The sequence below is a fragment of the Oncorhynchus gorbuscha genome, linkage group LG01 (assembly GCF_021184085.1).
Source record: "Oncorhynchus gorbuscha isolate QuinsamMale2020 ecotype Even-year linkage group LG01, OgorEven_v1.0, whole genome shotgun sequence".
NCBI lineage: Eukaryota > Metazoa > Chordata > Actinopteri > Salmoniformes > Salmonidae > Oncorhynchus > Oncorhynchus gorbuscha.
In genome coordinates this window covers 37727691-37741291 of record NC_060173.1, presented here as the reverse complement: position 1 = coordinate 37741291, position 13601 = coordinate 37727691, and the positions used below count along the sequence as shown (strand labels likewise).

The 13601-nt window shown below is 41.6% G+C and overlaps 1 protein-coding gene across 1 annotated transcript; it reads left to right on the top strand.

Moving 5' to 3' along the window:
• The first annotated feature begins 2595 nt into the window (after positions 1–2595).
• LOC124006358 (serine/threonine-protein kinase H1 homolog) lies at positions 2596–12722 on the top strand. The gene is made up of 3 exons (XM_046316371.1): positions 2596–3012; positions 3842–4995; positions 11760–12722. Exons 2-3 carry the CDS (start codon positions 4045–4047, stop codon positions 12075–12077), a joined length of 1269 nt encoding a protein of 422 aa, XP_046172327.1. The 5' UTR covers positions 2596–3012; positions 3842–4044; the 3' UTR covers positions 12078–12722.
• The last annotated feature ends 879 nt before the right edge of the window (positions 12723–13601 follow it).

Genomic DNA, 13601 nt, shown 5'->3' with positions numbered 1-13601 from the left:
AATTTGTTGCCTAATTGTTTTTGTTGTAGTTTTCTACACTATTTTCCTTCCATCTATAACATTGGATAATATTATGCATTTCCTTTGGCTTTGATGCCTGATTGAGTATTGTTCTGTTCAAGCAGTCTGTGATCTGTTGGGGTGTCAGTGGGCTGACTGAACGCTCAGAGAGACTAAAGAAATCTATGGTACTACTGCCAAGGGATGAGCTGTAGGTGTACCTACCGTAAGAGCCCACTTGAAGCCTACCATTGACTGTGTACAGCGCTGCAGGAGTTGTAACCCACTTTTGTTGGTGGTTTTGTCATAGTTGTGTCTAGGGTGGCATATTTGGGATATAATGCTGTCACCTCCAGGAGTTTGTCCCCCTGTGTGCTGAGAGTGTCAGGTTCTTGTCCAGTTCTGGCATTTATGTCGCCTCAGACAAGTACTTGTCCCTGGGCCTGGAAATGGTTGATCCCTCCCTCTAGGATGGAGAAGCGGTCATCGTTAAAGGATTATATTTGGGGGGATATACAAAGATATACAATGCATTTGGAAAGTATTCAGACCCCTTGACTTTTTCACATTTTGTTAAGTTACAGCATTTATTTTTAATCAATTTTAGATCGTTTTCCCCCCCTCACCAAACTACACACAATACCCAATAATGACAAAGCAAAAACAAGTTTTTAGAAATTGTTGCAAAATTATTACAAATAACAAGTATTACATTTCCATAATAATTCAGACCCTTCACTCAGTACTTTGTTGAAGAACCTTTGGCAGCGATTACAGCCTCAAGTCTCCTTAGGTTGACGCTACAAGCTTGGTGCACCTGTATTCGGGGAGTTTCTCCCATTATTCTCTGCAGATCCTTTCAAGCTCTGTCAGGTTGGATGGGGAGCGTGACTGCACAGCTATTTTCAGGTCGTTCCAGAGATGTTCGATCAGGTTCAAGTCCGGGCTCTGGCTGGGCCACTCAAGGACATTCAGAGACTTGTTCTGAAGCCACTCCTGCATTGTCTTTGCTCTGTGTTTAGGGTCGTTTTCCTGTTGGGTCTGCTCTATATCAAATTAGCATACCCCTGAGTCTCTTCCCTGTTTCATACCTGGTAGTTTGGTGGATGGGACTACCAGCACTCTGTAACCTAGAGGGCAACCAGTGGATCCGTCTCCTCCAAACCATATCTTTTGTAGGTTTACAATGTCTGTATTTCCAATTTATTTGATGAAGTCTAGGTTCCTGCTCTTTAGTCCAAAGGCAGATGACCTCAGACTTTGTATTTTCCAGGGTGAAATAGGAAAATATGTGTTCCATAGTGTTTTTGCGTGGTTTAGGCTCAGACCATTACAGTAGGTGTGAGCAGAGCATGTTGAGCATCTGATACAGACCTCTTAGGTCACAGGATGGGACTTGGGTGGGTGTATTAATGGGGGATGGAGCTGTTGCTCTGCTCATTGCCTGTGTATATGTGCAGCTGTCATGTTGAGGTCCCCGCTGCAGGGGCTGGAGGCATGTCAGTGGCAATCATTTACAACTAATCCAACACAATTCATAACATTCATTGACCCTATTAAAAACCATAGGCTTTTCATTGCCTTGCCCTGTTTGTTGGAATTGTTTATCTGAACATTCGAATTCAAAAGTCACCTATGTAGCCAGCTGAGCACAAGCTCAGCAAGAAGCGTGAAGTATGAAAAATGTGAATTTCCGCCCCAAAATGTCATAGGAATACAACAGATAAAGGGGTAGTTACCAAAGTCACAAGAAAAAATAAGAAAAACCATCTCTAATGAATACAGTACATCTGGAAAGACTCTGAAAACCATGAATCATACACAAACATATTCATGAGAACAAGAAATTATTCCCTTAAATCTAATCCAGGAGTTACCAAACATTTTAACTCGGGGCCCCCTTCCAGCATAAGGGAACATCGTGGGTACGCTCTATTTCTATGGGCACAAGCGCTGTTCGTAACACAAACTGTTCACACCCTTCTTGTTTGGCAGGTTTAAAGCTTATTTCCTGGACTTCTACACATTTTACACCACTTTTCAAAAGTATGTTTGTTTCAAGCCAGACTGAGTTCCTTCAACAAACAAAAAAATGCGCCCCACAGTTTGGCAACCACTGGTCTAATCTATATCACATGCATATAGCGCCATCCTGTGTATCTGTATGGTAAAATGAAAAAGCAGAGTAACGTTTATTAGTTTACAATTGCCATTTATATGCCAAATCAAAATTGTAGCTAACCTATGTTGGTTTTATAGAGCAACATTCTGAGGCTTAGGCTTTAGGTCTTTACACCAGATCACATTTCAAGTAGCCTACATTTGATATAGACGTTGCAGCATCAAGAGAAAACAAAATTCTGAAATACATATAATTACCCACATCAACACTTAATTGATTAGCCTAATAATTCAAAATAATTATGACAGAGGTTGTTAGCAGGACAATAACTTCAGGTAGGTCTGCCCTACACTGTAATTCAAGAGCGATTTCAACGTGTCATGTATTTTCCACTTTTGACAGCTGTTCTTGTAATATTTTAGATGAACAAAATATATGCGTTGGTACCGTACTTTTCTTCGGATCCAGGAAGTGACCTCACGACGTCCTCGATGATTTTCTGGGGTAGAAACAAGCCGACGAGGAGGTCGTTCCAACAAAGAAGTTTGCAGGAAAAAGGTGGTCCCACTCAAGAACACCGTTTTATGAAGCGAACGACCGAGCGCTTCTATCTGTTTTTTTTTGTTGCCACGGTGTTGTTGCTTTACGCGCAAAATGAAGCCATCAACTTGTTGCAATTTACTTGAAACGTTATCAGAGCCATAAGGGAGCAGTATGCCGTTTTATAATCTGGATTCAACTTCGGGAAAATCCGAACCAAAAAAACTGAGACAACAGCTGAGAGTGGGGTGAGGAGGAGGTTGGCTTTGGCAAGTTGTGGACTTCTGCCTTGTAACTCCCGCTGTCGTATGTTGCTAGCTAACTTGCTAATTAGCTAACTTTGATATAAGGTAAGATTTTACGTTGTTTTGATGCTTCAGAGTATATAATACGATTAAATCTACTCAAACAAGGTATAACGTTACATATATTTTTACATATACGTATATATTTTCTGTAACATTCGATCAAGATAAATGGCATGGAACTTCACTATCTTTATCTGGCAAATTGTTTCAAATCCCAACCATAAACATTCAAAACAACTTTTAGGCCTATACTTTTAGTTCTTGATATAGAGGAATGCTAGGCTACTATCGGCATTTAGGTTTGTTACAATCATCATGGCCGACAAAAGTCATTTTGCTGGTTACATCCACCAAATTATACACTGTGCAGTTTATGACAACATTGTATAATTTTGTAATTTGTGGATACATTATATATTTGATACATGGCGGCTGTTGCCAATACCGCTATTTTCCTCGTTTACAAGGTCAGTATACGATGTATCCAGGTCTAAAGCGTAAATGGATATGGATCTGGGGTGGTTGGTGGGATGGGTGAACCGTTATTTAGCGGTATGTCAACACATGCGATTTTTTAAAATATTTTTTTTTATAGGTGATCTTGGTAGGCCCGATTCTAGAACGTTTACCAGACAGCCCAGTGTTGATTCTATTAACATAATTATTGATTTTATTTTGTGTAGTCAACGGTTGTCAGTTTAGGTAGAACGTGATACATTGCCACAGCAAATAGGCCTAAATGCAATGTTTAGTCAAATCAGTCAATGGCTCTAATCTTTCAGGATGCACATTTATTTTTTTGCTGTTGAACTTGGTATTGGACAATGATTTATTTCAAATGTATAATTGTTTACTCTATTCTTTCTTTCAGAATTGCCCCATCTCATCAGTCTACTACAGTGTGGTGAGGTCTGTTTTCTGAGTGGTCTGCTACAGTGATTGGTTCAGTGGGCCACTGCAGCATTTCCTCAAGAACATTGGCTGCCTCCTGTGGCTTGATGCTTTTCAGTGCTTGGATGTTGCGTGGGCGATGAGGATGTCCTGCTGGTCCCAGTGGGACAGGATTGTGATGTGATGGGGTGCAGGACGAGCAAGGTCCTCCCTGAGCCACCTGGAGATGTCCAGCTAGACCTGGTCAAAAAGGTGGATCCCCTCCAGACCGACATCTACAAACATTTTATCCGAGGCGACGGCAGTGGGAGTAAAATGAGAGGGGAGAAAACAGGCTCTCCCCTGCCTCAGGCAGCATTCTCAGCCGCCCAGGCACCCACAAATACAGGCCAACCAGAGGCCTCTGACCCACGCAGAAACAAGGTAGCCAAGTACAGAGCTAAGTTTGACCCACGGGTCACAGCCAAATATGACATTAAGGCGCTGATAGGCCGAGGTAGCTTCAGCCGGGTGGTGCGAGTGGAGCATAAGAGCACGCGGCAGCCCTACGCCATCAAGATGATAGAGACGCGCTACAGAGAGGGACGTGAGGTATGTGAGTCAGAGCTGTGTGTCCTGCGGCGTGTACGCCACACCAACATTATCCAGCTGATGGAGGTGTTTGAGACAGCTGAGCGAGTATACATGGTGATGGAACTGGCTACAGGGGGAGAGCTTTTTGACCGTATCATCGCCCGTGGCTCTTTCACAGAGCGTGATGCTACACGTGTCCTACAGATGGTACTGGACGGGGTCAAGTATCTACATACACTTGGCATCACCCACCGTGACCTCAAGCCTGAGAACCTGCTCTACTATCATCCCGGTGCAGACTCTAAGATTATGGTCACTGACTTTGGGCTGGCCAGCACTCGTAAGAAGGGTGATGAGTGCTTGATGAAGACTACTTGTGGGACACCAGAGTACATTGCCCCAGAGATCCTGGTACGAAAGCCATACACCAATGCTGTGGATATGTGGGCTCTAGGGGTCATCTCCTACATTCTGCTGAGTGGAACCATGCCTTTTGAGGATGACAACCGCATGCGCCTCTACCGTCAGATCCTCAAGGGGAAGTACAGCTTTTCTGGGGAGGTAAGCACCTATGACGTTACACCCTCTTCGTCCATTTCTTTTCTGTTTCTTAATAATTTGTTGTCCTCTCTACTTCTCAATACTTCTACAATCCCCTATCGAGCAGTCCTCCTTTGACGTGTTGATAACGTTATATGATATACCAGACAGTACATACACTGACACACACCACATATTAGTGAGTGGTGAAGAGGGTACCAATACCAGTCGATGTGCTGGTACATACATGGCCATTAGAAGGTATTCACACCCTGGCTGTGATAGGAGAAAATTGAGGATGGATCAACATTGTAGTTACTCCCCAATACATACTTAATTGACTGAGTGAAAAGGAAGCCTGTACAAAATAAAACATATTTCAAAACATGCATCCTGTTTGCAATAAGGCACTAAAGTGAAACTGCAAAAAAATGTGGCAAAGAAATGAACTTTGCCACCAACATAACGCTTTGCATTCAGGACAAACACAACACATCACTGAGTACCACTCTTCATATTTTCAAGCATGGTGGTGGCTGCATCATGTTAAGGGTATGCTTCTCATCTGCAAGGACTAGGGAGTTTTTTGTAGGATAAGAAGAAACAGAATAGAGCTAAGCACAGGCAACATCCTAGAGGAAAACCTGGTTTAGTCTGCTTTCCAACAGACACTGGGAGACAAATTCACCTTTCAGCAGGACAATAACCTAAAACACAAGGCCAAATATACGCTGGAGTTGCTTACCAAGACGACATTGATTGTTCCTGGGGGCCTAGTTAAAGTTTTGGCTTGAAAATCTATGGCAACTTGAAAATGGCTGTCTAGCAATGATCAACATCCAACTGGACAGAGCTTGAATCATTTAAAAAAATTGTGCAAATGGAAATGTACAATCCAGGTATGCAAAGCTCTTAGAGACATATTACTCAGACTCACAACTATAATCACAATCGCCATGCTCAGGGGTGTGAATACTTACAGTACAAGTCAAAAGTTTGGACACGCCTACTCATTCAAGGGTTTATCTTTATTTGTACTATTTTCTGCATTGTATAATAATAGTGCAGACATCAAAACTATGAAATAACACATTTGGAATCATGTAGTAACCAAAAAAATTGTTAAACAAATGAAAATATATTTGAAATTCTTCGAAGTAGCCACCCTTTGCCTTGATGATGGCTTTGCACACTCTTGGCATTCTCTCAACCAGTTTCATGTGGATTGCTTTTCCAACAGTCTTGAAGGAGTTCCCACATATGCTGAGCACTTGTTGGCTGCTTTTCCCTCACTGCGGTTCAACTCATCCCAAACCATCTCAATTGGGTTGAGGTCAGGTGATTGTGGAGGCCAGGTCATCTAATGCAGCACTCCATCCCTCTCCTTATTGGTCAAATAGCCCTTATACGCCATCACACCTCCCCCGTGCTTCATGGTGGGAACCACACATACAGATATCATCCGTTCACCTACTCTGCGTCTCAAAGACACGGCGGTTTGGAACCAAAAATCTCAAATTTGAACTCATCAGACCAAAGAACAGATTTCCACCGGTCTAATATCCATTGCTCGTGTTTCTTGGCCCAAGCAGGTCTCTTCTTCTTCTTGTGTCCTTTTAGTTGTGGTTTCTTTGCAGAGATTCGACCTTGAAGGCCTGATTCACACACCCTCCTCTGAACAGTTCATGTTGAGATGTTTGTTACTTGAACTCTGTGAAGCATTTATTTGGGCTGCAATCTGAGGTGCAGTTGGGATCGATCGGGATGCTAGCGTCCCACCTTGCCAACAGCCAGTGAAATTGCAGGGCGCCAAATTCAAGACGACAGAAATCTCATAATTAAAATTCCTCAACCATACAAGTATTTTACACCATTTTAAAGATACACTTCTCGTTAATCCAACTACAGTGTCCGATTTCAAAAAGGCTTTTCGGCGAAAGCATAACATATCAGGTCAGCAACTAGTCACAGAAAGCATTCAGCCATTTTCCAACCAAAGAGAGGTACAATTAATCACTAACATTTGACGATCTTCATCAGATGACACTCCCAGGACTCGATGTTACACAATACATGTATGTTTTGTTTGATCAAGTTCATATTTATATCCAAAAACCTCAGTTTACATTGGTGCCATGTTCAGAAATGCCTCAAACATCCGGCGAAATTGCAGAGAGCCACATCAAATAACAGAAATACTCATCATAAACTTTGATGAATGATACATGTTTTACATATAATTAAAGATAAACTTGTTCTTAATGCAACCGCTGTGTCAGATTTAAAAAAAAAAAAGCTTTACGGCAAAAGCACAATATTCAATAATCTGAGAACAGCGTTCAGCCACATATGCAAGCCATACAGTTACCTGCCAAATTGTGGAGTTAACAAAAGTCATAAATAGCATTATAAATCTTCACTTACCTTTGCTGATCTTCATCGGAATGCACTCCCAGGACTCCCACTTCCACAAGAACTGTTCGTTTTGTTCGATTACATCCATATTTATGACCAAATACCTGTTTTTGTTCGTGCGTTTAGTTCACTATTCCAAAGGCACAATGCTCAAGCGCAAAATCCAGACAGTCAAAAGAGTTCCATTACAGTTTGTAGAAACATGTCAAACGATGTTTACAATCTATCCTTAGTCTTTTTATAATAAATCTTCAATAATATTCCAACCGGACAATAACGTATTCATTACAGAGGAAAAAGAAGGCACGGCGTGCCCGTGTGACTGCACAGTAAACAACTGATTGGCCTCAGCCTAGTCCACTTGAAACAGCTCTTATTCGACCACCTTCCACAATAGAAGCATCAAACAACTTTCTAACAACTGTTGACATCTGCTGGAAGCCTTGGGAAGTGCAATCTGGCCCCATAGACACAGCATATTGGATAGGCAGTCACTTAAATGAAACTACAAACCTCAGATGTCCCACTTCCTGGTTGGATTTGTCTCAGGTTTTTGCCTGCCATATGAGTTATATTATACTCACAAACATCATTCAAACAGTTTTTAGAAACGTCAGTGTGTTTCTATCCAATACCACTAATAATATGCATATATTAGCATCTAGGACAGAGTAGCAGGCAGTTTACTCTGGGCACCTTATTTATCCAAGCTACTCAATACTGCCCCTCCTGTCACCACGAAGTTAACTCTAATGAACTTATCTTCTGCAGCAGAGGTAACTCTGGGTCTTCCTTTCATGTCACGGTCCTCATGAGAGCCAGTTTCATCATAGCCCTTGATGGTTTTTGCGACTGCACTTGAAGAAACTTTCAAAGTTCTTGATTTTCCGCATTGTATGACCTTCATGTTTTAAAGTAACGATGGACTGTCGTTTCTCTTTGATTATTTGAGCTGTTCTTGCCATAATATGGACTTAGCCCTATTTGGTAAGACCATCTTCTGTAAACCACCCCTACCTTGTCATAACACAACTGATTGACTCAAACGCATTAATTTGGGATATCAAATATAAAATATATTTTCGTTTAACACTTTTTTTGGTTACTAAATGATTCCAAATGTGTTATTTCATAGTTTTGATGTCTTCGTTATTCTACAATGTAGAAAATAGTAAAAATAAAGTAATTCACTGATAATGAGTAGGCGTGTCAACTTTTGGCTGGTACTGTATGTAAATGAGATCTCTATTTAATTTTCAGTAGATTTACAAAAATGTCTAAAAACATGTTTTCAATTTGCCATTATGAGTACTGTTTGTAGATTGGCAAGAATAAAATCTATTTAAACCATTTGAATTCAGGCTGTAATGCAACAAAATTTGGAATAAGTCAAGGAGTATGAATACTTTCTGAAGGCACTAGATTTTAAAACAAATATTTGAGTAGATTGTTTTGGAGTAGTGGACATTATGGTAATTATCATAAATGCCTTTAGCATCATGTCGGTTTGGGGATGTAGCATCTTTGAGCTGTATATGTGTCATGTATATTAAGCTCATATGAGATTTATCTGTGGGTCTAAAAATATGTATATTGGATGTCTGCTGGGTGATTGGAAATGCAGCAGTTTACAGTTCAGGAGGTGTAACATCTAGGGCTGTGGGGGTAATGACATTTTCTTAGCTGGTGGTCATGCAAAAGACTGCTGGTCTTCTGGTAATTAACAAACACGTTTAGCATCTCCAGGCCCCCACGCATACAAGCTGCTGATGTGAGCCTTTAGAACATCTACATTTAAAAAAAAAGTAGAATAAATCAATTGAATATACACCATCACAATAAATCTATTTATTTTAGTCTAGTCTAAAGAAACATAATATGACAAATGTATTTCAGAAGAACATTTTTCCTAATGTATGTTATCTGGCTATGTGCCATGCTGTAGGCTACTTCATTTTCCAGACAATATATGCTTTAAGTCCCACACCATTATAGTAAGAAGTATATAACTTAGCTAAATAAAATAGATGGGATATTTTTCCCATTCCGGAGCGAGTGCGCTATGAAGTGACTGTTGAGTGTAAAAGTGGTCATTTGAAACGGGTCCTGTCCTATATGTTAACTCTAAATCTGTTTGGCAACTTTAGTTGTGAATGGTACAAAACGTACAATGTCTTTATAAATCAAAATATATGGGCTGCATGATGCGACTATAGGCTATTGATTTGAGAAAGTAAAAAAACAAAAAAAACTCACTCTGTTCCTTGCTTCAGGCTGCACACGCTAATCTCATCAAGTGATCGATCATATTTTCACCCATCAGACTATTCTCAATTTAATCTGTCTTTACTAATATGTAAAATTTCTTTCAATTTATAATGGTCCATTATCAAATGGGCAGGGGAAAAAAGATGTCTGTATGCACTCGAATAGTGAATGGAGGCCACTTACCCGCAGGTTAGTTTTTCACTGATGCCGGGGTAAGCTACTGGATTATTTCACTCCACACATTAACCACTATTTGAGGAGCATGCAGCCTCTCACTACGTGAAAGGTGACATTCTTCCCAAACTCTCTATAACATGAGCTCTACAACCCTGTTCCTGCAACTACCTGATGCTTAATTTGGGAAACCAAGTGAAGTCTGTACGGGCACATCAATAGTAACATGTTTTCACAACGAAACATTTAATTAACTGTTGACAGCCCCTCTCACTGCATGCTCGAGAAAGGGATGAAGGAGAGAGGGGAGGAGATGGAAACGCACCGTGGTGAGAGATTCTGTAGCTAAAGGTAATGTCAGCCTATTAATTATAGAAATGTAAAAGCAATCCCTATTAATAAGCTATTCAAAATCAAATACAAATTCACTAATTGGACACCAATTGTAATTATGTACCAAAGACATCTTTTTTATTTTTTTTCTGCAATGTATAATATGCACTAGGCTATGCATTGTATAGACAATCATTATTTTTTGGGGGTTGTTTGGGCTCATATATAGACCTATGCATACGCTCTAATATGCGTAAGCTCTAATATGCATATTCATACGCTGTAATATGCATATGGATGTTTTTTTAATTAATCCTCACCTTAAAGTGTTGTGTTGGGCTTTGAAACATCCACAAAGATCATGTTTTCTACTGTTTCAACCAATTGTTGAACTTTCTTCAATTGATCAGTCACAGTTAGGTAAGTTTTAAAACCACATACTGTTTTGATGATAAGTGTTTGATGTCATTTTTGATTGATTTTGCATTGACGTCATACTGGTTAGAGGGACAAAAGAGTCCCGAGTACCAGGCCAATAGCTTCCTGATGATTGTTAGTGAGTTGAGTACTACCAACGCATGTCCAGAGTGCATAGAGGGAGATTACCGTGACTCAACGGTCACTTGGAATACTACTGTGGTTGACTTGTGTAGCAGTAATATGGTCACTGCAACAGCCCTAGTAACATCTGACTGGGGTAGAAACAAGTGTACAGTAGGGCACTTAGTGACTCCGCTGTAGTAAAGAAAGATTCTCCTCACAGTTGGAAAGCTACCCAATCATGCCAAAAGAGTTGAACACCTGAATCCCAGCAGAGAATCAAAACCAAAGTTACACTTCTTTTAGTATAAAAAAAATAATTCTGGATGCATTGCAGACAGTTGCTTATGTGTTAGGTTTCATTTTAATAAAAAACATGTGTCTGTGTTTCTCGACTGGGCGTAATGCTCATGTCATCTCTGAACTTACAACACGGCCCCCCTACGTGACTTTGTGACGTAGCTTAAGGCTGGAGTTCCTGGAAGCAACCACAGTATGCTTAATGTGTGCGTGTGTTGGGGCCTTTCTTATACTCTGAATCAGACAGGCTCAGCTTCTCAGTGGAGGTAACATACATGGTTGTAGCTATTCTTCCTTTATAAAGGCCTAATGTTTATGGTGTAGTCTGAGGGCAAATCACCCCCTGTCCTTTATCATTGGACAGCACTTTGAACGAGCGAAAGACATGCCTGGCCACGTCTTTTTCCTTGGATCCTAGGGTTCAGAAATTGTACTCAATATCTTGTTGCCCTATGTTACACTACAAAAAAAGAATCGGCCTTTAAGTTCACATTGTGAAGTTACTACTGTGCTATTAATAACATGTAGGTTTAGAGCCTTACAGTACAGCAATATTAAACTGTAGCTGCTTTACACTCTGCTGCCCCCTTGTGTGCATTGTTCATTATGGCCATGCCCCCAAATTGACCTGTTATCAACCAGTGTGCTAGAGAAATTGACCCTCTGCTAATGAATTACTTTGATTCGACCCCCCCCCCCCAGTGCAGTTTGTGCAGTTTCTCAACATTTAAACCTCTTTCTTTCTCCCTGCTCAGCCATGGCCCAGTGTGTCCAACCTGGCAAAGGACTTCATCGACCGTGTGCTGACTGTTGACTCCAGTGAGAGGTTAACAGCAGGCCAGGCTCTGAAGCACCCCTGGATCGTCAGCATGGCTGCATCATCCTCCATGAAGAACCTGCAGCGCTCTATCTCCCAAAACCTCCTGAAGAGGGCCTCATCACGCTGTCACAGTACCAAGTCTGCCCAGTCCACACGCTCCAGCCGCTCCACCAAGTCCAACAAGGCTCGTCGTGCTCGGGAGAAAGAGCTGCGTGAGCTCAACCGCCGCTACCAACAACAATACAATGGCTGAGTAATAGTTATGTGGGTTGCAATGTTGAAACTCATAATGTTGTGTGTCTCATTGAGACCACAAGCAGGGACTTACCAGCAGCTGCCTGGAACAGTAATTCAGCTCCTAGGCCATAGTGCCACTGGGGCAGCAAGAAAAACATCCTAATATTTCACCCTTTTTTCCTAGATTCCTATTCCCTAATGTTTCTTTCCTGTCCTTGTGTGTCTCACATTTAATTTATTGTTGATTATATTGTTTCTGTGAAAATGGTCACTTGAAGCTGCCCATCTAAACGGATCTGTTGAGCAACATTCTAGGAATTAAGTTTTAGGAAGGGGTGTTAAAATGCTGTTCCTGCACTCGTTCTTGATTATTTGCTGTGAATTCATGGTACAAGAACAGTGGGTCACTTGCTTTGGTGGAGATACACTACATTACCAAAAGTATGTGGACACCTGCTCGTCGAACATCTCATTCCAAAATCATGGGCATTAATATGGAGTTGGTCCCCCTTTTCGGCTATAAACTCTCTTCTGGGTAGGCTTTCCACTAGATCCATTCAGCTACAAGGGCATTAGTGAGGTCGGGTACGGTCGGCGTTCCAATTAATCTGAAAGGTGTTCGATGGGGTTGAGGTCAGGACTTTGTGCAAGCCAGTCAAATTCTTCCATACCGATCTCGACAAACCATTTCTGTATGGACCTCGCTTTGTGCACGGGGGCATTGTCATGCTGAAACAGGAAAGGGCTTTCCCCAAACTGTTGTCACAAAGTTGGAGGCACCGAATCGTCTAGAATGGCATTGTATGCTGTAGCGTTAAGATTTCCCTTCACTGGAACTAAGAGGCCTAGCCCGAACCATGAAAAACATCCCAGACCATTAATTCTCCTCCACCAAACTTTACAGTTGGCACTATGCATTGGGGCAGCTAGGGTTCTCCTGGCATCCACCAAACCCAGATTTGTCCGTTAGACTGCGAGATGGTGAAGCGTGATTCATCACTCCAAAGAATGTGGTTCCACTGCTCCAGGGTCCAATTGCAGCGAGTTTTACACCACTCCAGCCAACACTTGGCATTGCGCATGATGATCTTAGGCTTGTGCGGCTGCTCGGCCATGGAAACCCATTTCATGAAGCTCCTGACTAACAGTTCTTGTGCTGACGTTGCTTCCAGAGGTAGTTTGGAACTCTAGTGAGTGTTGCAACTGAGGACGGACGATTTTTACGCACTCTGCGGTCCCGTTCTGTAAGCTTGTGTGGCCTACCACTTCGCAGCTGAGCCGTTGTTGCTTCTAGAAGTTTTCACTTCACAATAGCAGCACTTACAGTTGACCGGGGCAGCTCTAGCAGAGCAGAAATTTGATGTACTGACTTGTTGGAAAGGTGGCATCTTATGACGGTGCCACATTGAAAGTAATTTAGCGCTTCAGTACGGGCCATTCTACTCCCAATGTTTGTGTATGGTGTGCTTGATTTTATACATCTGTCAGCAATGGGTGTGGCCGACTCCACTAATTTGAAGGGACGTCCACATACTTTTGG

Bases quoted from the DNA above. Each gene is read 5' to 3' on its own strand.
- LOC124006358 (XM_046316371.1), top strand. From the start codon at position 4,045: ATGGGGTGCAGGACGAGCAAGGTCCTCCCTGAGCCACCTGGAGATGTC. The intron at 4,996-11,759 runs GTAAGCACCTAT...CTCCCTGCTCAG, and splicing joins AGTACAGCTTTTCTGGGGAG to CCATGGCCCAGTGTGTCCAA.